The following is a 26,839-nucleotide window of genomic DNA, read 5'->3' as shown; positions in this document are numbered from 1 at the left end:
ACATTTTGCAGGGAAGAGATGTGATCAAGAAAAAACAAAACCAAAAAAACCCCAAACAAACAAACAAATAAAAAGGACAAAGAGAATCTTACAGCTTAAATGGGCTTTTATGGAATAAAGAAGGTTGTTAGCTTGGAACTGGCTTCAGCTTAAAAAAAATTTCTGCAGTGGATATATGCATCAGTGTGTGTAGGAGGGCAAAACCACACCGAGTTAAAAATTAGCAGAAAAATGGACCTGCAGAGCAGTAATACACAATCATAGAAAAATGCCACCCCACTGTAAAATGACACTAGAAACAGCAGTTTTGGCCCTTATGATTTATTTTTATATTAGTATGAAAAGGTTTAATTGAACTGGTAAAATACACTCACATCTAAGAACATAATCTATAAAATGTGACTATGGCCATATATAAAGTATGACAGTCTTGCAGACTTAAATACCAGTAAAAGTGAATCAGAAAGTTTCAGGTATTTTTTTCTTTTTTTTTAATCCAACCCTTTTCTCATTTCACTTCTGAACTCTTTCACAGCAGATCGCCAAATGCTGTCACAAAATCTGATTGCTTGGATTGCTACAGGTGCTCTAGCGTTTGTGGAGAAAGACTGTATAAAGTGAGCTCATAGGGCTGGCTTTGCAGTGATATTACATACTTGTTTTTTTTTCTGCTACAAATCAATAATTTAACAGAACAATATCTTATTCACACTTGCACATCACCTCTCCCCCAAACCAAAAACCTCAAAACCTCCAAATCCATAATAAATGTATCACCCTCAGTTGCTGTGTGCTGAAAGACATAGAATGACTGACTTATCCTTCAAACACAGCAAGGACTGGAAAGAACTGGGAAAAGAACAGAGGATGAAATTGATATAAGGGAGCCTGAGCAAAATCACCATTCAGTGTTCTCTTATGGTGTTTGTTCTCTTTGCTCCTCCTTCCTAGGTCTATAACTTTGCACCCTGCTTTCCTAAAATACACTTCATTACCTAAAATACATTTAATATTTGTTAATAAGAAACAGCATCATCATTTACTATTTCACAAGTTTGCTATTACAACCACTGATCTGGTCAATAACGATTGTAAATTCCAATAAAGTTGTTTTTACACAATTATTAGGATTTAAAAGATTTGCCAAAATAGACCTTTTTCTGAGATGCAAGACACTGCAATTATATTTGAATATCATGCAACATTAAGTTGTATATAGTATGAGAATAGATATGCTGGTTCTGAAAATGGGTCCTCTTCACAAATAGCATCATCAATTTAATGAGTCATCTAGGCCCTTATTGGAAAATTCCATCATATCAAATTTCTGCAGCCCTAGTGCAGCTTTGCTGCTTTCACTTCCTATGTATTGACACACTGGTTTACTTCTATCTCCCTGGAATTTTCTGGGGGTCAGGATTATGCTCAAGCTTTAAATACTCATCATTAAGAATATTTAAAATTTTTCACATTAAGGACTTGGACAATACTTCAACATGGCTTCTAAAATCAATGAATTATAATATTCATATTATATTTTTTCCTTGAGTAGCTGTATTAGTTCTCTAGCATCTTGAGCTTTGCTTACTCTAATACCTTGATTCCTTAGAACAATTCATATGGGACATTACTGTGTATTTCTCAAAAGGCCTCTCCATGAGAACACAAATATTAACATGTACTTAAGAAAACTGCAGCAGAAAATAGTGTTTTTTCTAGACCTTTGGTGAAGCAGAGCTGTACATTATATAATGGGAAGGGGATGTGTATGTGCATGGTCCTGACAGTGGGTGAGCAGAAGATCATGTCAAAGCTTATCAAATTTTTGATGCTTGACAAAGACGAGCCAAACCTCCTTCTCACTTAGTCCCATTAGAATCATGCACTCTAGTGCAGAACTCAGTGCAGTTAAGTCTGCTGCATTACAACTACGTCAAATAGTTGCATATGTCAATAATATTAAGATAATTGAGAATGCGACTTGTCTTGCCTACAAATTATGTCTGTTTCTGCCTTTAAAGCTTAGAACCAAGTAATATTCTTAAGTTATTGATGGACAGTTTGTAAATCAAATTACTAGAAAAAAAGTTGCTATCTTGTTTTAAGGAGAGAGGTATCTCAAATCATAAGGGAGTGCGAAATTGATTAACCACAAACATAAGCAAGTAATTGCTCTTACCTCTCTTTTCTATTTCTTTATTAATTCCCTGGGCTAAACAGAAAGGTATTTACATAAAGCATTTTTATATTTATATTTTTATGGGGAAAAAAGCTGTTTTGTTAGAGTACTGGAAACAGTATGATTGATTTCAGATCATGTCTGGACTTCTGCTCTATGTCTGAAAATGTTGTTATTGGTTGCACTTAGTTACACATCGTGCTCTGCATTCACTGCAAGTTTAGATCATGAGAACATCAGTCAAGTAGGCAAAGACATATTTATCTAGAGAAATGAAAGTAAATTACTGGAGGATTTTTTAATAGATTTTTGCAAAGTGCCTGGATCTTTTTTTCAATCCAAATTAATAAGTTCCACTGCAATCACAGGGTAAACAATCATGTAAATTTAGTGTTTATATTTATTAAAACTGCTCAATATGGGAAAATGATACATGCATTTTTATTAGTAGAACCGATCAGGTTCTACTAATCACATCATGCTCTGCTGGCTGGTATGTACATATTTTTACATTAAGAAGGTTATGTCACCCCTAACCAGAAATCGAGAGACTGGGCACTGCTTTTTAGCTTCAGTGTCCTTGACTCCAGCTGCACTTTGCAAAGTCTGTCTGTAGACACCGTGCACAGTGAGTTTGTTTGTATAGCTCAGTGACCAGAGTCTGGTCAACATAGAAAACAGAATTGCACAGAGAATGTAGTGAGGTCTGCAGAATTGAAATGAAAAGCAAAATAATTCAGCTTTGCTCTTTAAATCCAAATAGGAAACCATTTAGCTCATTAGCAAAGTCCATTTCAAAAGGTAATGGAAGTGATGCATTTGGATAGATCAAGTCAGATGTGTGATCAATTTTTAGAGCACAGCATGCAAGAAATCATTAGTTTACATAACTTTACTTAAAATAAAAAGAAAATTATTGATTAAATAGTAAAGCTCAGACATTTAGGAACAAAAATCAGTAATATATATACACAATATATACAAGAGTTTGGATCAAACTCTCTTCTCACACAGGGAAGCAAGAAGTATTACATTAGTAATGCTCACAGCTCTTAGTAAGAAGCAGAATTTTTCAACCTGTGTCTTAATACATGAAATACAAAGCAGATTTATTTTTCAACTCATGTCTCCAAGCATTAAGTTAGTTATGTAAAAACATTAGATATATGAAAAATATTTTTTACTTTTCTCACGAGACTGGAATTATTTAACTTAAGGCCAAAGCAAATACATCCTGGAAATCATAAAGTAATTTCAGACAAATGGTGATTTTAGAAACTAAATTAAACTAAATTGAAGAAAGCCAAAATAGATATGTGCATACTTCAATTACACAGTCAGGTAAGAAATATTTCAGGCTGTCTGTATGGATTTACACAAAACTAATGCTGTTATATTGGTGTGTAGATACTTAAATAATGGCCTTTCTATTGCTTTTCCAGAGAGATTCCATATTGCGCTCTCGCCTTTTTGCATCTAACATGAGTTTCTATGCTCTAGGCTTACATTTGTTATTTTTCCCCTTTTCTTTAAATTTCAAGGTACTTTTTAAATGCAGTAAGGATATGGCACTTCAGACAGTCATCCAGTTTGAACAAATGGAAAGCTAAGCCTAGTACAACAACATTAAATATCATTTAAACTTTCTGAGTACTAGATTGAAATCAAAGAGTAATAGCTTGTAGGCTGCAGCAACTGGTGTAACCAGGAAAAGTACAAAGTTAGAGCTCAGCAAATTAACAGCTAACAGCCCATAAAATGGAAATATACAATTAAACTGAAGTTTTCCTAAAAGAACATAAATAAACCAGAATCTTTAAGTGGTTGGAAAACTGCTGAAACTGTGTCTGATATAGGCTGGGTTCAGTTAAAACTGAATGGAAATTACTCCTAATTAAATATGAGCACCACCAGACCCTTTCCACCTATTTTCTTGTGTGTAATATTGGTTTTTCACTTCAAACTCATTTAGTTTGAATAATCTTGTCATACCTACTGGAAGCAATTAAAAACTTTCAGCACTAGCTGGAAGAAGCCTATGAAAATTCTTCTGATATTGTCCAACAGATGAGAACATACTCTCTGTGGTTAAGCCTCTGATCTGAACTGTTGAATTATCCTTGTCTGACTCAGAGCACTCTATAATCTTTTAGCAGAATGAAGTTTGATCAAAATCTTATTATGACATGACTCTCCACTGTTGTAACTCCATGTGAGAACTGTTTTTCAGGAAAGTACTCATAGAATTGTAACTTGAATTGCAATCACATTATCTGACTAGACGGGGGTTGTTAAAGCTAAAGTAAATGCTAGCTCAGGCTAATCAATCTAAGTTTCTCTTAATTACAATGCCCACTACTCAATGTACGTCTAACACAATGTTTTGGTCAACAAAATAGTTTTTACTTTTGCTTTCAGTGTAAGTGCATGTAGGCCAGACATAATTTTTATTTTTTCATTCTTCTTCCATTTCAAACTCATAGCTATGCAGCTGGAATTTTCTAGGAGAATGGCTTAAACAGCAATCTTCAGGAAAAGTATAAAAGAGAAGTGAAAAATTGATAGATTGAGAAGCATACTAGTTTTTAAGGAATTTATGAAAAGATAAAATTAGAGCTTTTAATTAACAAAGTCTGAGTAATTTACTAACACTATGAAACTACATGTGCTGTATAAGTCTGCTGAACAAGAAAGACACATTGAAATGGAACAGAAATTGTGAGCATTTGATTCTAATTTTATGTTAAGCATGTCTGAAGATGGTCAAAACAGACTGAAGATGGTCATTAATTTCATTATGTCCCTGTAGACGTAATTGGTGGTATGACTGCAGTAAAGCTGTGAGCAAAAATGTACTTTATGTACATTATTTACATTTTACAATGTAAATCAAGAAAACAAATACATATTTGTGCTGAGCTTAACAAGAGAGGTCCTCCATTGCCCATATATCTTCACTGGATTCCAGAGACATGCTTGAGATTTCAAATCAGAAGTTTGATCATATCCAACTTCCCAATGTCCCATTTTCTTGTGGCACTTTGAGTCTTCCTACCCATTTTATATTAATTCTCACTACATTTCCTGAAAGTGAGAAGTCCATTTCTAGATATAGAGAAAAAGAACAGAAGAGACAGTTACTCTAATATGTGCTTCAGAATTTCCAGGAAAGGAGTAACTTGCAAGGGAACAGCGCAAGTTACAGACCCTTTCCTGCCTGCATAAACTTGACACACGTAACATCTGAGCGCTGGTACCCTGACAAGTTCTGTACTGCTGCACATTTACTTTAAAAATCCCACCTAATATACTATTATCTCTGCAAGAGATTCCTTCAGCCTCTGATTTCAGGAGTTGCTCACAACCACAGGACACAATCCTGTTTTTGTAACTGTGAGGGTGAACATTAACTGGACCACATTACTTTTCCCAGTGGCATTGCTCATAGGTTAGCATTGTCACAAGAGGAAGGTCTTCCAGAATTCTCTGGTGTTCTATGGACTACTCTACAGAACCCAAAGGAGGACTACTAACCTTGGTAGGAGGATTAAGTAAGATGCGGCTTTCTAGAAAAGGCCACAGATGGGACACATCATCTTCAGTATCAACTGAAACAAAAGGCATCAGGTAAATGGGCACTTGGCAGATTTTTTTCTGCCACAGGCAGACACTACCACCAGTCAACATTCTGTTCCAGAACTAGTTATGCAAAATCATTTTTTTTCTGAAATGCTTTTGTAGTATTGTCTTATTTTTAGCTTCTGTTGGTTAAATGCATAGCTTCAAGAAAAAAACCCAAACAACCAAAACCAACACAGCACTTACTTTTTTATTTATTTAGCAAATTAGGATATTGATTTGTATCAAACTAATTTCTTATGAAGATTTCTGTTCCAAGTTCTTCAAAACTATTTCTGCTTGTTTTTGTCTTCTGATAAGATCAAAGTACAGTCGACTAATATTGTCCTGAAACACTTCTAGTAACTTCAGCTTTTATCTGTCTCATGAAGCAGATGACTGATGGTCTATTATTTGTTACTCTATGGTTTCAACGGTTTCCTTAGAAGGTAGCAATGGCTGCAAACAGATTTTTAATTTTGATGTGCACTGCATGCTCAAACATCTGACTTTGCAGCATACAAATTAAATGGCCACAAGGTCAGGCTAACTTACTTTCAGCAATCTTTGGTCTTTGATATAAAAATCAAACACAAGAAACACAATAATATATCCAGAAATAAGAAGTCAGTGTTCAAAGTCGGAGACTTTGTTAGAAAATGAGCCACTCAGTTTAAATATTTAGTGTGACCTTAACTGTTTTAGGCAAATTACATTTCAGCTGATAGGACGCATAAGAGTGGAATTCAGTAAGATGGGCTTTGTCTTAGAAAAACAACATATTAATTTCAAAATTATCAAGAATCTAATAACTATACTAAAGACAATGCAAGAAATGTCCCATTTTTTTCCTTCTATAAAACAGGGATCAAGCATTTGATTCCTCTAATGAAGCCAACAGAAAATGTACTAATTCAGTTTCCAAGAGCTTCAAATCAATCTAAACAATTTCTATTCCCTAACAGCACAACACTTCTGATGGGAACACAGCTGATTTTCAATAGAAAAGCACACACATTAATTCAACCAGAAGTAGAAGGCCAGAATAATCCTTCAATTTTCAGTTCTAAGATACCATGAGCTTGAAAACTTTTCTTTTGTTGTTTCTAAATCCCCTGTTTTTCTTATTGCCACATACCTGAATGTACCTGCCTTTGGAAAAAGTCTTAAAGTCAAATAAGTCTGTAGTGGTACAAACATTGAAGTAGTGGGAGCAAGTAGGTTTGCATAACTAGTAAGATGCTGTATTAGCTTACTTCAGCTGTAATTTCTTCTAGCTGTAAGACATTTGTCTTGGGGTTTTTGGGTTTTTTTATTATGTTGGGTTGTTTTGGTTTTTTTAATCAAAACTTTACTCTTGGAGTTAGACAAAAACTAATTTATTGCCTGAAAGCTTTCACAGTGATTTGTATTTCACAAGACAAATAGACAGTTTCATAAAGAAAAACAAATTTGCAGGGAAAAAAAAAAAAAAGCAGTAATTTTTGTCCTGGAAAAAAATGACAGCACTCCATAGGTGCCTTTTGATGTAAATGTGCTTCTTTCAGGACACTCAGGCAAGAACTCTGGATGCAATCCTTGGGTTCAACTTGTGCTTCTGTCCTCATTCCTGTGCAGCACTTAGATCTGTTTGCAGAAGAACACAGGGTCTTCTGGCAGCTGTTAATTATGCAGACAGGAGCATAACCTCTTCCTTGCAGGCTGATGCACCCATGGCAGCAGAAAACATTATATTAAGAGTTATTTATGAATAGAGACTCCGCCTTCAAAGCTCCATAGAAAAAACAGTGATTTGAGCCATTTTCTCCATGTCCTGTGACACTGAAGAATTTTAAGCTTGTGAGCTTTGTTTTTGCAGGAAAAAGACTCATGTAACAGATACCTGAACCTTCTTGCCTCTCATTACAGGACTTTAAAGCTTGCACTTTGGAATTGCATAATTTTAATCAACAGTATGCAGTATAACATGTGGCTTTACTATTATAACAGGCTGAGCTACTAAAAGAGCTGGCTGATAAAATGTGAAGCACAACAGTATCAAATATAATGAGTTATGTTCAACAACCATTCTAATCAAAGCTAGAGAGAAAAAATTGGTGGCTTTGGTTTTTATTTCTTTCCCTCTAGGATCTTCAAGTTCACACAAAATAAAACATTACTGTTCATGTAACCACAGTATTGCATAGGGCTAAAACATTGTTCTATAGGTTTAATATTTAAACAGTCTAGAATTACATCTGCAGATGACTGTTTGTGCAATGTCCCCACCTTAAACAGTTCTGGTCAATCAAACACTTTGGTAATGGCTTAACAAGCTTTACTGGCATCTAGTTCTTTGCGGGATGATAAAAATAAAAATCTGGCTCAATATATTTTTAAAAATGGGAAATTAGGAGTGCTCTAGACTTTTTAAAATCTTTTAAATACTTAGTGTGATTTTAATTTATCCCCAGACTCCCACAAAAGCTTTTAATTTATCCCCAGTCTGTCACAAGAGCTTTTTTTGTCCTTATTTTTCTCATTTTTTTGGTTTTGTTTTAGTATCACAGATTGATGCATTAGAATGAGTTTGTTAGAAGTCTCTATTAGAGAAGTTAGCAAGAAAAAATTGAAAATGAGATTGTATCTCAAATACTTGTAACATTTACTTACCATCACAATAAGAAAGTATCTTTTAGAAATGTGCAATATTAGGCTACAGCTACTTGAGCAATCTGAAGGAAATACTTATTTTTAATTTGGCAGGGAAGATTTAAATTAGCTGAATTTATTTTCCATTTTTCTTTCAATTTACAGGAAGCAGCAATACATTTTAAAAATGTTCATTCAGCTTCAGGTAGCTCTTCTAAAGATACCTGTGGTATATTTGATGCACATTTTCCCTCATTACTTCAAACACACTTAATCTTTGAGGTAATTTAGGACAAGACATAAGAGCACTTGCAAAAAAAAAAGAAAATAAAAGATCAGTATTAAAAAATTTTAGGCAGGATAAATATAAAAATATTTTGTCTTCCTTTCACTACAAATAGTATCAGCATAATACACTTCAAAAAGCAAAATAATTAAGCCATAAAATCCAAGTGAATTTCTAAAGCAAACTTGACTTAAGCAAGCCTTTCACCTGTGTTATATTTCAGGGATTGGGCCCACAGCAACAGAGAAGACAAAGCATTCCTGAGGCAGCTTGTCTCAGGTCATTCAGAGGAATGGAGGAAGGAAGAGAAAAAATTTTACCAAAATTAAAAATCAAACTTTGCAATTCTGTCTCCCATGAGGGCAAACATGGCAGCATCTCCATTTATGCCTGCCAGCCAGTACTGATTGTCAGCATTAGCTGCATGAAAGAATATCTATCTAGTGGGATTTGGTGAAAAATTAGCAGGGGTGTCCTGCTGTCCCACAAGGACCTTTCAGTATTCCAGAGATACACGGTACTTGCTGGGAAGGCCTGAGATGAAACTTGTGAGTTTAGAAGATGGTTCTCTGCCATATTCAGTGATAAAGGTATGCCACACTTTCTCTGTGATAATTCCAAAAAGGAACACTGATTTAAAATGTGACATCTGGCTACATGAAGATTATTCCTTTGCAAAGCAGGATTTCACCCTCTCATTAATATGCTATATTCCAATACTCTAAGTGAGATATTTGTACAGTTGTGAAGATATGTTTTGAAAACAATGCAAGTTATAGTTTTCCATATGGAGTTAAAAACGCTAATCAGAGTCTTCATCATCAAGGTATTCCTCTGCATTACTCAATGTTCGGACTGTACCTGCAAAGAAGCAAAATTTAAAGAGTACTGAAAATACCAGGCACAGAGGAAACAAGACTAACATTATTCACAAGAGTGATAACCCATGTTATCCTAGATTTCTGGAACAAGAAAAATGAGTAAGTTTAAAATGAACCTGCTCAACTGTTTTGAGAAAAGAAATCTAAGTGACAAAAATGACTCTCATTTTTAGGAGAAGGAACAGCAAAGGGAGAACAGGAAAAGAAGAAATTGCAGAGCCCTGTGCTGAAGGGGTCATATTTCAATAAAGTACAAATTAAATTTCTTCTGTACATTTCTTCTGCTCCCCTGTTTAGCAGCACAATTTACACAATCCTTTTGCATTTCTACGATATGATTTTAATAACTTAAATTTTTTAGAAAGTACTTCAGCAATTGACATTTGAATATCTATCTGTACATGTAAAACATAATTTTGAACATTGAAGTGGAGACAAAGTAAGCTTCCTCCAACAAAACACTTTTAGAGATGGACTATGATAGAAGACTTATGTAAACAAGAACAAGGGAGAAGACTGCTGATATAGAACTGAACCTCTGAAAAAGAACAGTGTTTCACATCCAGACATAGGAAATACTTAAATGCAGAGAACAGAGACAGAAAAATTAAATTAGTGAAAATAACCAAGAAAATACAAAATGCAAGAAAAGTATACAGATCAGAGGTGTCAGAGATATTATAAAATACCAAACTGAGACAGAAAAATGAACAAGGATACTAATACTGAAACTGAGTTACATTGAGAATATCAATTGTTCTATCAAGGCAAGAAAAAAAAAGACAGGGAGTGAAATTACCAGACACTGGTGATAGATGAGGTGACTAAGACAAAAAATCAGTTACTCATTGAAACAAAATTTATTTAAAGGGCATGAAGAAGTAGATTGGTTACTTAGCATCAGGAAGTAAAACATTAGTATAATTATTGGGACATCAGAAGAGAGAAAACACCTGTTGCAGGTGCCTACAATCAACATGCAAAGATGAACGAAGTGTTCCAAATAGGGATCAAGTAACTTTAGGAAAATATTATATATGTATGAATTAATGTATGTACATGTGAAGATAGAAAGGTGTGCGTATATATATACACATGCATATAATATATATATATACATACACACACACATACCTAGAGAAGGACATCTGCCCTATTTTACAACTGCTTTCTTAAGAACCAAGATTTGAAGAAATAATTTGCCAGTTTTCTGGGAAATCCTGATTTTACTCTACCAAAGAGCAGAACAATATTTTTGTTGCAATAGCTCTTCCTGACCTTCTCAAGTTGCAGTCAGCTATTCCTCGATTTAATTACCATAACCTCTAGGCTCCTGCAGGTTAGCACTCCCTGTGCTCTCACTAGACCTGAGATGATACAACTGCTGTACTGCATATCCCACCAAACTCAACTATAACCCTGCCTGTGTTTTAAAGTGATTTCTTGTTCCACTTAAGAGTTTCCAGCTATACTTCATCTTCCTGAAAGCTACAGGCAATAGTAGTTACACAACACTGAACAATTCAGTCTTTAGCTTTTTAAAATAGCTTCTAACTCTTTTGGACATGTACCCTGTGCTATTAGGAGAGATAAAGACAGTTGGAGGCAGTGAGACTATTTTAATTAACACCTGAAAGCATTCTTTATTTCTCAGTCACTCAGAGACACACAGAAATAAGAAAGCAAAAAAATTTAGCACTAAGAAAAGGAGGATCATACATTGGTGCTTGTTTGGCTTAAGTTTGGAGGAACAGACAAGGGTATGGAGAAAGACAAGGACATTGCTAGATTCTTGTACCCTCTCCCTTGTGGTATGCTCCATCCTTGCTTTCATTTTGCCTGAAGGGCCTGTTGTCTATTTTTGTATCTTCCCTTAGTATTTTCACACCTTCTGAACTCTTTTGCCTCTTGATGATACAAGTTGGCATTTTGTGTGGAGTCTGCAGCACGGCATGTGATCAACTATCTTTCTATCATAGCTCTAAACTAACTCTCTCAAGCAAGCCCTTCCAAACACAATTCTTAGCCCATGTACTTGCCAAATAGTTTTTATGGCTATCAGTATATTGGTATTTGGCTAAAGTATTAATTCTCCAAAAGCAAAATTATCAGAAAAACAAAATCAAAAATACCTGCGCTCTGTTTCTTCTTAAGCAAAGAAGCACAAGCTGCATTTGTTGCCATATCTAAAGCCAGTTTCTTCTCGTTGTTTTTCAGATCTGTTCTTGCCCCTTCATGAAGAAAATTTTCATCATGAATCACAAATGCAGTTATTTCTCAACCAATGCCATTATGATATGTTTTTTGCTAATGTGGGTAGAACAGTAATGGACAAGGGAATCTGAGGTGCTGACTGCCCTGAAGCAGACCAAAAGCTTTGGATGCTCTTGCATAAGCTACAGCTGTTCAGGAAACTTGCTGGGTGCTCTTCCTTTTTAAGAAGCAGATGTCATTGCTGTTCTGGGGTTTAAGTGCCTAATTTTTCTGTAAAGCAGGATGAAATTATCTTGACCTGGTGAGATGTCTACCTTCCACAGCTGCCAGAATTTTTTGCAAGACTTTTCCTGCAAGTCAGGCACATGAGCTGGCTAAAGATTGTACCTGAGTTATACAGAAATACTTAAGAAATACAAATTAAACATTCAGGAATCCAGTATGTACACAGATTGTTGAAACCTTGGTGAAGATCTTTACCCTTTTCCAGCAGCATCTCTACAATATCTGCATAACCTTTCCATGCAGCAGCATGCAAAGCTGTGTCTCCCAATTTGTTCTGTGGAGTTAGAGGGAAAAGCAACAGGATTAAAATGCAGCAAAAAAACTTTCAGCTTCTACCAAGGGTGAGTAACATCACACCTCTATTCTTAAGGATCTATGGATTCAACCTACCTGTTGGTTTAACTCTAGGTTTGCCTGGGTAAGCAGGACATCTACTACATCTGCAGAAAACAGGGAGAGATGATAAGAGAAGAATTTAGTGGAAAGAAATTATGCTATTTTTGCATTCACTGTTGTTAAGATTCAATGAAAGACCAATCAAATCAGCTAATTAAAATCTGTAAATCAGACTGCATTGGGCAAAAAACAATTACTCACAAAAAATGCTTCTGCATGAAGAAATCCAAATAATACCACAGCTCTTTTTCATCTGTCCTTTGACTCTGCCTCTAAGTTACACTAATGAGCATGCCTCCTTCAACAGCAAGAACAAAACACATAGCACTTGGATGGAGATGAATGTACCTCCTAGCCTGATTTTTATTAAAGAAAAAAATAGAATTACATTGAAAAATGCCTGGCTTTATTATTTAGCAGTGCAATTTTATCCATCAGCCTAACAAACATAACAAGAAAACCAGAGAACAATAATTTCAAATTAATGCTCTGATACCTTTATGGCCTCCATGGCACGCCCAATACAGAGCTGTGTTTCCAGCTTTGTCTAACCCATTGACACCAACTCGATTATCCAAACACTCTCTCAACCAGCTCAGATTGCCTGAAAGACAAAATCAGTCTCTATGATCGTTTTTTGTTTGGAAAGTTAAAAGAACCATTACAGGTAAACAGTACTTTCTAAACCGTGTCAGTCGTCCCATGAACTTCAGAAGAAAGGAAGCAATTAGCAGCAAGATTTATAATTCATTGAATAACCAGTCATACCTAGTCATAACAAATAATGACAGAGTCATACTAAGCCTTACCAAATATCTTTTCTTCCATTCCAAGAAGACCTTTATATCCCTATGTTGTTCAATGGATGGTACCACACTTCCTCTGTATAGGCAGAGGGCAATTCCACCAGGCAGTATTTCACCTTTTCAAAGCAGTAAACCTTACCAGATGACTTGCTCAAGAAGCAAGACAAGCAAAACAGGCAGCAAATGTTCGTTCTAAATATTATATTATAATTATTATATTAATATTGTTGTTGTTGTTATTGTTATTACTATTCTTATTATAATAGAAAACAAGCAAATTGCTCTTTAGCATCACACAACTGAAACACTGAACATACCTCGTTTGGCAGCTTCATGCAGTGGATTATCAATAGACTCTGCTTGCTCAGCCACTGAAACAAAAGAGTACATTCTAACTACTTCTGAAACATGTACTTGAAACCTGTATGGAAACAAAACATATTTGATTCTAAATTGTAAAGAGATTTGTGAGTGACAGACCAGTGAGATGCACTTTAATTTCCAGTTTATGGGAAACTGATTCAGAGAAAACCTTGTGAAAACTTCAAACAGCATCACATTGCACAGCTGGTCTAAATCAGAAGATGTGGTCCTAGTACTATGTATTCTTAAGGTCCACAAAAGCTTCTGTTCTGCTTATACATGGATTTTTTGCAAATGTGCAGACAGAGACACCAGCCCTTTCACCCTGGTCTAAAATTGAAGCTTTACAAATAATCTCAATGGGAACATGAATGAATACATTGTTTGGTTTATTTTAAATATTTACTTCAATATTCAAAGGACATTTGAATGTAGATATGCAGTATGTATAAATTAGTCTTCTTGCATATTAATAGTGCATGACCTGTCTCTGGCAGACAACAAGAGTAGAGTCAGTTTGGAAATTGATGTAGCCTCAATGACTACACCATAGATTTCTATTAATATATTTCTACCAACTACAGGGCAGGGAAACAACACATTGCTACCATAATGTCTCCTACTGAAGAAGGGGCAACATGAATCAACCTAAGTCACATTGGAAGTTGTGACGCAATCCGTCAGGAGACACTGCTACTCTACCTGTAATTCCTAGCAGGACTTGGGGAATTGTGTTGTGTTGTCTGTACTCATGGCTTTTAAAAGTGATTTAGTTGAATCTGAAAAAGCAGTTTCTGTTCAGTCTAAACATATATGGGATATTTAACATGGTGCAAACCCCAAGAAACTAATGTTTTCTGTGGCAGAATATATTCACTAAAAAAAAAACAGCAAAAGGCAAGCAAAACTCCATCCTTTAGATCCAAGTGTTCTTCCCCTCAAAACATTATCTCAGTATCTGTTAGGTGCATAACCAGAAACATGAACACTCAGCAAACTCAAGCTATCCCTAGGTTATGAAAACACAAGGTAGCTTCTCCACTGCTGATGTACAGTGGTAACTGATACTGCAGATAGATGTATTCTGAAATACATGGTGGAGTACTGTTAAGTACCAATACTGTGGTCTATTTTTGAGAAGATATCCTTTTATTTAGTGATTTCCTTTAATTGTCAATGATCTTACCAAATAAAAATATTCTAGACTTTACCATAGTTGCTTGGAATTAGTCCAGTTCTCCCTTTGCAAGTTCCTTTCCACCAATTTGTATCACTCTGCAGAGAAAATGGAAAATATTTCAGATGGGATATATTGCATCTCAGAAGTAGTCAGTCTGTGTGGGATGTCTTAGACTCACCATGTCTGAGATGTAAATGATATCTCCTTCTTCAAAGTACAGTTCATCTGGCTTTAAAAAAAAAAAAAGTAATCAAATATATTTGAATGGGTGTATGTAGGAAAAACAAATGCCTGGATAAGTCAGAATACATTAATCTCTTAATTCAAAAGAATGATAACTCAAATATTCTCCATCACCAAGACAACAGCCTGACAGCCCATAGTTTGACTTGCTTACAGCTAACTTTCTGGATCAACACAGGAAGACACAAAGACTTTCTAGCAACAGAGGAAGACTGTGGCCTTTCCAATAAAGCACTGTGCAAAAGAAGCACTGAAATATCTCTTAGGTTTGTTAACTTCATTTGGGAACTCTTTTTGGTTGCTCCCAGTTCTCCAGATCTCTTAGGTCTCAACTATCATTGCTGTCTTTGGAATAAATAACAAATTATTCAAGATTTCTGATCTTTAATTGTAGATAACTGATTCTACATAAGAAAGCATGCTGCTTTTAAACAGAGCTGTTCTTAAAAGTGACTGATGATTAATCAGTTTTATTCACATTAAGAATGACTATCCGTCAATAGTTTATTAAAAATTCAGTACAGTAAGTCTAATATGCCAATAATAGCAGAATTGAAGCAATATTATAGACAAGGTTAAAAGAAAGACTCTCAAACAACTGAAGTTTAGATGTACTTACTGTTCTGGGCTCAAATGTATACAGGGCCCTGAATACTTTAACCTGCCCTAAAACAAAACAAAACAAAACACAATTAAAAAGTCAGTACCAGTATCATGCCTTTAAATGCAGCCCTTAAATCCAAATACATTCCTTAAGCTTAACGCCGGTTGCTGAATGATTTTGTGCTACACTCTATCAAAGAAAATTATGATGAAAAGACTCAGCAGCCTGAGTTAAAAACCCAGCAACATGAGTTGTGAAGGAAACTGGCCACCCGATCAGTTACATGTAAGTAACCTCTTCTGCACACTTAACGTGGTCTTTATAGCTCACTCGGCAACAGAAGTGCTGTCATTCATGAGGAAAAGAGTAATTTCACTCATATATACCCTCACACACTCATACATGTGTATTTATTATTGGTAACATCAAATCTGTCAAATGACAAAAGAATTAAGGAATGAAGAAAGAAACAAACCAACGACCAATGTCACCAACATGTTCTTACACTTACTTGCAGTCATTATTAGGAAAATAATGCAGTAACACAGAACTCATAAAGAAAAATGTCAAATGGTCTCAAAGTCCTATATAATGTACAACTGATGTCCTGTTCTATTCAGATGCTTAAAATAAGGCATAGGGTTTGTAATTCCACTGAGTGGCTAACCGATGTTTTAATAGGCACTTCGGAGGGACTGACAGCAGCATTCAAGCCAAGAAAAAATAACCTTAATGCAGAGAGTTTCTAATTAAATTTCATACACTGCAAAAGAAGCTTCCCTACAAACTTTATTTTTACAATTCAAACGGTACATTTCAAGAGCATGAACAGAAAGTATAACATAGAAGAAACATGCACATTACATAATTTTATTAGTCAAACTGCTGGAGTCCATTGAACTTACGAGAGGAATATATTAGGCAGACTGCTCTGTATTGTTTACTTTTAGGTACCTGAAGTCTTAAGCATGTAGGTTCATTTCCTTTTAAATGTTCTAAACTTGCAAGTGTAGGTTACACACAGGTTCTTACACTCTCTGTGTTCATACAGATTAACTTGTATAAAATTACAGATTTTGATCCATCAGGAGAATCTGTCACTTAGGTCACATTAGGTCCAGGCTATTTTGTGTCCTCAAGAGAAACTGATGAACTTACTACCAAAGGCCATACTGTAAAATAAAGCAATGTTTCATATTGTTTATTAAATGGAGATAAGCAGGAAAGACTGAGTAGGTCTCAAGAATAAGCCTTTACATTTCCAATTAAGAAACATGATCTCTAGAATTTTGTAATTTTTTTTCTAGTAGATGTAGTCTTTTTAGTCCCAGTATCTAAAATCCTACTCACAAAAATGAACATTTTAGAAAGTTAACTTAAGGGCTTTAGAAATGACATTCTGAAGGTGAATATGCTGACCACCTTGAGAAAGAAGGATGGCACCCAACTGCAATTTTTCAGCGTTCCTTGGGGTGGGCTCTTAAACTATTTTTCAAATGCCTCTGGATATTCCCTAGCAACAGCAATGCCAAGGCACACTTGCCAAGGCAAAACAACTAAGCAACACATTTCTGTAGTTCTCTATTATCAGGCTTCTTGTGACTAAGTGCATGTAAAACTAGAAAAGTAAGATGAATCTGTGTAAACACATTGCCAAGTACATGTAGATACTATACATTTTTTTTTTCCCAATATGTAATTGCTTCTCCCAGTTCCTAATTTTTAATAAGAGGAATTCAATTTGGCTTTATTGGCTGGTTCTCTCTTTCACACAGCAGCCATTTCCTAGACATAGAAGGTCCAATACTTCTCAAATCTTTGCCCCAGAAACAAAATACTTCAAACTGTGGTAACTGCTAAAAAGAATGAAACCTGAGTGATGTTTACTACCTATACAGTGATGATGAACAAGGACAGCACACAGTAATGCATCCTGGAACAAAGAGCTTTAGCATGAAACGTGAACTGCAGCTGTGGAGAAGCCAAGCAACAATGACAAAAAAAAAAAAAAATTAGAGAAAAAAAGAAAATAACAAAGAACAAGAGATGACACAACAGGATGGAAGACAGGAGTACTGACCCTTCTTGACTTTCTCACACAGAAGACATAAAAAAAAAAGGCAGAACTGCACACTAACTATGGAGAATGCAACAATCATGCACCGATTTTCAGTGTTTAACGTAAGAGGAGGAAATGGACAACAAAAGGGAAGAGTAAGAAATATTAAAAGGGGAAATGAGAAGATGGCAGAAGACAGGGAGAAAGTAGAAACATGCATTGGTGTGTTTCATGTGTCTTTCATGCTAACATACTGCATACATGCCAACAGATTATCTAAAGCTATCACACCTGTGGAGACAAAGAAGACTGGAAATACTGATGCTGATTACAGTATGGCTAGTACATTGTTTAAACAAAAGGCAATTCATTGTTCATTTGTTTGTGGGGTTTCTTAAAATTCTATAAACCTGAAACAGAGAGTTACTTCCCCAAATGTCCAACTGTGGTGTCACAGACAGACCAACACACACACTAAAACATTATTCTGTGGTGAAACACAAAGTACAGATGTGCATCTATAGAACTACAGGTCTCGTGAATATTAATTTCATAGTACTTTATATTGAAGTTAAATACTACTTATTACTGGCACCAATCTTTTAAAAATTTCTTAATAAAAAGATATTTAGCCTGTTTACTTTGCTTCATTTAAGAGCTCAGAACAAGAGAACTTCAGCATTTGTAAATTTTGATTTTTGGTACAAAATTCAAATGCAAAAATGCATTCTAGAAGATTAAAATAAAATGTTAGCATGCAAAGGGCATATTAGATTTGAATCCTCATTCAGCAAACACAGAGAAATTGTATGTTATTAGGCACGTGGGTACCTGTAATCACTGTGAGTACTTTTATCTGGCAATACCTATCTCTAGGCATACAGACAGAGCTTGCACTGGCAGTAATTTTTGCTTTGGAGGACACATAAACTTAGAAAGCACCTGAGGTCTTTCTCTTGTTTCCACTTACGACCATTTCGCTAGTATAAACCATGTTTCAAGATTCTGGTAGGATGGCGAACCAGTAATGAGCATTGATTTGAACTTACCAAAGTTGACTGACAGCACCTCCCCATCACATACTTTTAAAGGACAAAGTAACTAGAACACAGAGCACATGCACTTTTTTAAAAATTTCAATGCATGAGGCACACATGAATTACTTTATTCTCAGCATGATTAATGAGAGCAGTTATCCATTTTAAAAGAAAAGTACATGGAAGCACAGAGCAGTGATCTGTCCTGCAACAAGTCTTTTTCTAAGCACAGGGACAGATTCAAAGGGGTATTCTTTTCAGTCCTGTTGTGCCCTGCTCTGCTCAGTGGGTTTAGGGGAAGGTTGTTTGAGTCATTTAGAGCACTGTACAAGAGAAACAACAAAAATTTTCAATAACAAACCTTTACACGCAAATTTTCAGAACATTAAGGTAGAATTAAGTATTTGGCAAATTTTGAAGCAAAATCCAGACAAACTAAGGCACTTCAGAAACTTTAATTTAGTCAGCTTTAACTTAACCAGATACAGGGCATTTACTAAGGCCTTGACTGGAATTTTTTTGTCAGGTTTACAATGTATTTCCAGAAGAAGTTAGGAGAAGAAATAAAGAAAGAAAGGATAAGAATAGAAAGATATCACCACCCATGGACCCAGTGACAAGACTAGCAATTTTGATGTCCATATCAAAGTGATAGTCACAACTGTGATCCATAGAGAAAAACCCATGAAGCACAAAGTTAAATGTATTATCATATGCTCAGGTTCAGGTGGGAATTCCCAGGTATCTCTGAGAGGGGAGCAGAAATTAACACTCTCTGATAAAACACTGTGGATCATCTGCAGCTCTCTCCAGTGGAAGGCTTCAGAAACTAGTCTGGGGTTGCGGTTTTGGATGGTTTATGGCACCTCCTAAGACAAGACATCTGCCTTTCAAGTCAGCATAGTTGAGCTAGTTATACCCCACTAGCAGGGATGAATAACTTCAGGCTTAGTGTGAATGTCTGATACCTTCCCCACAGAAGGGAGTTTTCACACCTGAGCTGTGTAAGGGGAGACATGATAAAACACTTATAGGCCTCTTCCCTTATCTGGCTCAAACCCCAGTTTCTTGATAAACATGGGCTGATTTGTTGTGGTCATCCTCTGGTGCACATGCTCTTTCCACCTGATTTTCCATATCATCAGCAAAGCACACCTTGCTTTTGCAAATTTGAGACATTAACCAGTAATATTTCAGTCTCACAAATCCCGAACTTCAGTTATAAGATTGTCCTCTCCTTTCTTATGGAATTTGCAATAAACGTCTGTAAATCAACTACTTAACAAGCAAAAAATTTAACTTATTATACATACTTAATAGGTACAAACGTCCCAAGTCACTCCCCCTTCAGCAATGCATCACAGTAAGGGAGTCAAACTAACTCTGTAACTAGCAACATAAACCTAATGTAAGGTTGGGCCGACCCCACACCCTTTAATTTATTGTGAATACCTTACCTATAAACTCCTCCAGCTTTTTCTGAGGAAGGGAAACATACGACTCATAATTCTAAGATTATCCTTTCCCCACTAAGTGCATAAAAGCAATGAAACAGAGAAACTAAACAGTCATGACAGCTTAAAAACGCAGCTTCTGATAGGTACTGAAGAGAAATACCTGCTGTGCTTCATAACACTGAATATTAAAAGAACCTCACAAAACCAAAACACAATTTTCTAAAAGACTGAAAGATTTTTGTTTTCTTCTTACAACTTTGAGGTTTATTTTTAACCAACTGCAGTACCATTAACAGAAGACTGCTTCCATAGAAGTGCTAAGTAAGGAGCACAGCAACAAGGAGCTGCTGTTTCTCTCACGCTGACTTTTTTTTCCCCCACTTCCTTTCTGTTCTTTTACTCCAGCTTCTCTAAACCGCCACAGACATTAGCATTAAAATCCCCTCTACCACCAAAACATTCTCCACTCTATCTTACTTGCTTTCAATCCACATAATGAAAAGCTAAAAAAGAAAAAAACCCGAGAAACCAACCTATACTTGCATGGCATTACTTAATTAGGTATTTGTGTTAGGCTGAAATTTCAGCATCAAAGGAGAGGAATTTCATTAGCTGTCAATTATTACATCCTCAAACAAAAACCACCCCAACATGGTCCACGGTTCAAAACATGCATATTTTAAACAAAATAATGATGGTGGTAAGTCAATGTTCATAGGACCTAGCAAGGCTTGTCCCCACTGGACTGATATGAGTCTTTTGTTAGCATCTGCCATAAAGAGCCATAATCAAATCTTACTGACTTAAATAAGGTGCTACTAATCATAGTGATCCTGATGCAGCATCTTTTCATTAGCTATATTAAGAATGAGTAGCTCAAGACTACCATAAAATCAGAAAAACTAACTCAAGATGAAGTGACTCACTGTGTGTCACAATGCACTGTCAGTGCCCACAGTACACAGAGGGGTAATCTCTGTGCTGCAGAAAATCAGAATTGACTATGGTAATCTACAGTTAGTTAAAAAACCACAAGTCTATCAAACTCTTAAATGGTTCAACCTAATCCTGGTCTCTCATCAGCCACCTTTCTCCTTGCTGCCATAATGCAAGAAACAGCTCAGAATCAGTTACTCAAACACCAACTTGATTGAAAACAACTAATTTGAACCCCTACATGCAGCAAATGGCCCAAAAGGTGAAAATATGCTAAGTCGATTTCCAATAAACACTTTCAGTGATATATTTTTCCTTAATATCCAATCCTAACTTCCACGGCACAACTTGAGGCCATTTTCTCTCACCACTTGTCACTTGGGACAAGAAGAAAGCACACACCTTTGTACAACCTCTCTTCAGATAGTCATAAAAAGCAACAAAGGCTCCTGAGCCTCCTTTTCTCCAGGATAAACATCCCCAGCTCCCTCAGCCACTCCTCATTCCACCTACTCTCCAGACCCTTCACCAGCTCCGCTGCCCTTCTCAGGACTCTCAAGCACCTCAGTGTCTTTTTTGTAGTGAGGGGCCCAGAACAGGACACAAGACTTGAGGTGCAGCCTGACCAGCACCAGTACAGGGAGACAGATACTGTCTGCTGCCCACACCACTTTTCATGCAGGCCAGGATGCCAGGGGACTTCTTGGGTACCTGGGCTGGCTCATGTTTATAAAGCTGTCAACCAACTCCCTCAGGTCCTTTTCCTCTGGGAAGCTTTGTAGACTCTCTGGCCCAGGCCTGTAGCATTCAGAATTGGAAAACATGGTGCTTTGCACACAGGCCTCCAAACAGGTACACAAAAAAGTATTGGAAATACTTTTTACAAGAGTGCCGTTTGTACTTTGGCATTTTGCTCACAGACACAGCAGAGTTCGACACAGCAGTTAAGGATTGCCACAATGGAGACAGAAAAAGGTGGAGTCCCCAGTGTTTAGAGAACTATCTTCAACTTCTAAGTAACACTGGTGAGAAAAGGGAAGTGAACATAGAGAGTACATGTTGGGGGAGGGGGGAAGGGCATACTAAAAAATGCAAAGGATAGACTGGTGCCAGCCTAGATGACAAACAGGAACAATCATGGACTGCACTAATCAGTATCTGGAATGGAAGGAGCAAATGTCATTTCATTACAGAAAATCAGGAGTAAAAAATATTCTCACAGAAGATATAAATTAACACAATGGCACTGTCATAGCCTGATGCTGAAATCTTCCGTTTCTTACCAATTTTATTTTTATGAATACCAGCATACCTTCACTTACAGGAAACTTGCTGGAGGTCTCAGCAACTTGCAGCAATAAGAAGGTTTGAGGTCAGAAATGAAAGTTTATAATTCATATTGAAAGCAGACTGGGAACTGTTTAATTGTTTATCTGACATTTTTCTCCTCACAGACCTGATGATTGCAGTGTAACTCCCCACAATCACATGCTCACATCTTCCTAGCTAACAGAAATCTTTTTTTGAGTACAGAAGAAACCCAAACCACCATCACTTATGCCAAATTTAAAGCCTACTGCCAAGGCCTAAGGCATGTGACTCAATGCGAGTGTTCTGCTCCTGTGAATGCTGTCACATCTCCTACTTCACCTTAGAATTGGGGTGAACTTGTTTATGACTCAAACTAAGTATTTTTGTCAAGAATCCTACTTTTACTCAGATGGCTGGGAGAAAAGTGGGAGTGGGAGAAAAGTCAACAAACGTGCACTGAGGTAGCAACCCTTTATGCTGAATCCTTATGTTTCCTCCTGCCTCCCTCTCAACTGGAGTAATTTAAAGCTCTGATTTCCTTGGTCCAAACGCTGGTATTTCTCCATAAAATATAAATGTGTCAACTCTAGGCCAGGATCAACAAATCTTACTGTGAACATGAAAGTAAGGTTTTTTAAAAATATTGGAACATCCCTTTCATCTCCCCAGAAGCTTTTGCTGCACACTACATAAGGCTCTAATCAGAAAGACATCACCAGACAGCACTCTTCAAGAAAACACTGCTTAAGTAACAGACAACTAAGCAGAAGCCGTTAAAGCTCATCAAATCCAAAGGACTGAATAAGCAACTTTTGTAAACAGGATTAATATTCAACATGGTATGAACTCTGCAAAAAATAATGTAGTTTGAGACATCAACAGATTTCTTAAAGATGGAGAGGAAACCCCACTCTTGCAAAATGCCGACAGAAAAGTACGTTTCTGCTATTTTCTACATCTAATCCATTCCATTTTTGATAGTCTAAATAAAAACTACAGCTAGAAAACAGTGATACAGAGTTACATGAGAAAAGCAAAGCACTTCTTTTAAAAAAGAAACCCTCAGAACACTACAAGCTAAAAGACTTAAGAGTCTCTAGAAACAATGTAGTCCCCTTACCCAAGGGCTAACTGCAGACCCAGAAGACTAGCTCAAGTGCTCACGAACACAATTGTCTAACATATGTTGATGTCAAAACCATCTCTCTGTAACTGAAATCCTCATGTGCTGTGCATAGAACAGGATTTACAGAAAAGCAATCTGTCAGAAAAATGCTCTCATGCACTGAAGAAAATGACAGTGTCACAGCTATTTGGTTTTCCTCCTTCATATCACCTCTTTTCCCCATGCTTTTAAAGCACTAATGTCCAAAATCCCTGAACTGAGCAGAGTCGTTAAAAAGGATATTTGTTTCACTATATATTTTCACTTCCCCACCAGCAAAATATTTCCCTCCTTCTCTGTCCAATCTGCACATCTTATTTCCCCAACACACAGGAATGGATGACAGCAATCAATGTCTTGTTTTCTCTTCTGTCTGTCCTGAACTGTAGTAATTCATCAGCAATGCAAGCAGGCTTTCCTGACAGAGCTTTCCTGACAGGCTTTCTCCTGACAGAGCTTATAGACTTGATACCTAATAATCACTGAAGAAAAATCAACACAGCTTGGCCAAAGGCACCAAGATATTCTAGCAAATACAGTCAAAATGACACCAAAAGAGACAGCCTTCCACTGCAGTAGAAACTATGTTACTATATGCAGTTCCCATATTTATGTCTTTAAATAATAGGGTTATTTATATATAACCCTAATAATTCTTGTACAGTGTCAAATGTGTATTATCTATATTCTGTATTATCTGTATTCTGTATAACATAGAGAAGTCAGACATGCAATTACAGAGGTATTTTGAAGTATGCTAGAAGGCAATCACTTTCAGAAAATTACTTTGAAAAAAATCTAACACAACAGATACCATAAAATTTTCTCTCCTCAAAAGTCAGGGATTTAGAAAAATTAATCTTATTATCCTTAATCAGCTCTGAAAGTCATTAGCAAGATGTTTTACACCTTCTTTGTCTTCCTTCTCCTACGAATTTCCTTTTGCTGTGTCAAGCACTCATGCTGGTAAACCAGCTCAGCAAGTTCATCAGACATAAAATAAACTTACATAGACATACCAATAACCGAACACAAAAAAGTTGAGAGCACCACCACTTGTCACGTAACTAAATGGAACAGAAAGGGATGGTGGTGGTAAGGGACCTACCTGTCCTTTTCATGACAGTCCACATTTTGTCAGATCAAACACACCACAAACTGCAACCCATGAAACTAGGCAGAGACACCTAGTATTAGACAGAGTATGTCTGAGAGCTGGGAGCTCTCAGTGAGAGCTCCTGTAAGTCAGGCAGGGCTATAGCCTCTAACTCCTTAAGAATCTCACATTAAATTTAACTCATCGTCTTGAAAAACGGAAAACTGAGTAACCAACGTCTTCAGAAAATCCCATTTTTCACACATATTCAGCTGTGAAACACCACATCCTTTCAGAAGCCTGCAGATGTCCTCAGTACTGATTATTTTCAGTAAAAGTCCACAACAGCAATGCTTTTATTACTGTCTTTTTCATATCAAGTAAGCTGTTTTCAAAGAAGCTTAGCAAACTACAGGGCAGAGGAAATTCTTCTGAAGATGAAATTACAACCAGAGAGCTTTAGCAGATTTTGCTTCTGCAGACAGGATGAGACTAATGGTTTAAATGGTCTAAACTGTTTCTGCACTTACTGACTTCAAATTAAATAATTTGTTTTATGATCTGTCTAGTGAAAATACTCAATTAGGCTAAGAATTAAGACTTTTTTTTTTTTTACATCGGCATTTCAAACAGTATTCCAAGCGCAAAAAAAATTGAAATTTGGATGTACTTAGGGATCAGATGATCCTGGTTTGGGAGGCATCAACCACTTATCTATTTAATTAAAATCACAGTGGATTTTTAATTTCTAATTAAGAATTTAAGCTTATCACTGACAGATGATACAAAAACATGACAAATAGCCATTAAACTTTTCCAGATCAATTCCTCAATTAAAAAACCCCAAAACCCTAAAGGTAATGGTTAAACTTGTGACAGAAGAATGTATGTTTACCTGAAAAATGCCACTTCTATGCTAAGATTTAAAACTGTGCAATTTCCAATAGCTTTTCAATTTATTTTTAGAAAAAGTATGGTTGCTACTAATTTGTTTAGAAGACCGGCTTTGCAGTAAATTTTTTTGTAAAAAACACAGGAGCAACACATTACACATTGATGATTAAATGCACTAGAAAGGGTGAGGTGCACACTGACACTTGAATTTCGAGGAGCACATTTAACGTCTGGCTGTTAGGAGTCCTACAAGGGAAAACAGCGGATTCCACCTTTGAGGATGAAGACTGTTGCATGAGACTATACTATAAAACTAATTTTACGCGTTAATCCATTGCCAATCCGTGAAATCACGAGGCGAACCCCAGAGTACTTCAGCGCTGTTTCTTAAAAGGACGGAAGGTTTCCTGTGCATTTCAAGCTATTTCTTAAAAGGACGGAAGGTTTCCTGTGCCTTTCAAGCTACGCAAGCAGCAGCCCCGCACGGCCACCGCCGCCCGGGCACGCCGCGACTCCAAGTGCCATCGCCGGGCACCGCGGCAAGAGCAAGGCCGGGGCCAGAGGGCTTTGCCGAGCCCACGGCACGGGGAGCCTGCCTCGGGCGACGGCTCCGACTCGGGAGCACTGGCGAACCTCCTCCCGAGCTAGGGCGGGCGCGGGGTCCGGCCCGGCCCTCTGCTCTCCAGCCCCGGGAGGGGCAGCCCTGCCCGCCGGCACCGGGCGTGCGGCGCCGAGGCTCATGGCGGCGGGGCGCGGTCCGGAACGGAAGGACGGCTCTGCCCGCTCCCACCGCGGCCCGGGCCCCGCCTGAGAGCGCAGACCCGAAACCCAAGCCATTCACGTGCCGGCAGCAGCGCGCCGGCACGGCGAGGACGGGCCGGGCCACTCTGTCCTTCCCTCACCTGGCTTGGCCGGTTTCGGTGGCGGCTTGGACATGGCTGACCTAAGCACGGACGGGGGAGCAGCGCGACGGCGATGGGCTGCCGGGGCGCGGGTGTGCGGCGGGAGGCGGCGGTGCGAACGCCGGCAGCGCCCGTGCGCGGCGGCGGCGGCGGCGGCGGCTCGAGAGGCGCCTCCCGCCCCCGCGGGCCCCGCGCGCTGTCCCGGCCCCGCGCGGCGCGCCGCCAATCAGCGCGCGCCGCGCCGTGAGCCCGGCCGCTCCCCTCCCGCGCTCCGCCCGAGCCCCGCCAGCGCCGGG

General features: G+C 37.5%; 1 protein-coding gene across 1 annotated transcript; it reads right to left on the bottom strand.

Annotated features, from left to right (window-relative positions):
• Positions 1-305: 305 nt before the first annotated feature.
• On the bottom strand, positions 306-26,725 carry OSTF1 (osteoclast stimulating factor 1). The gene is made up of 10 exons (XM_021541525.3): positions 26,544-26,725; positions 15,702-15,748; positions 15,018-15,068; positions 14,871-14,934; positions 13,614-13,667; positions 12,987-13,094; positions 12,485-12,534; positions 12,290-12,368; positions 11,728-11,826; positions 306-9,575 (listed from the first exon to the last, which is right to left on the bottom strand). Exons 1-10 carry the CDS (start codon positions 26,575-26,577, stop codon positions 9,517-9,519), a joined length of 645 nt encoding a protein of 214 aa, XP_021397200.1. The 5' UTR covers positions 26,578-26,725; the 3' UTR covers positions 306-9,516.
• Between the last annotated feature and the right edge of the window lie 114 nt (positions 26,726-26,839).

Source organism: Lonchura striata, chromosome Z, assembly GCF_050655825.1.
Source record: "Lonchura striata isolate lonStrDom1 chromosome Z, ASM5065582v1, whole genome shotgun sequence".
NCBI lineage: Eukaryota > Metazoa > Chordata > Aves > Passeriformes > Estrildidae > Lonchura > Lonchura striata.
Note: the sequence above shows the minus strand (reverse complement) of the source record. Positions and strands in the feature narration are given on the sequence as shown.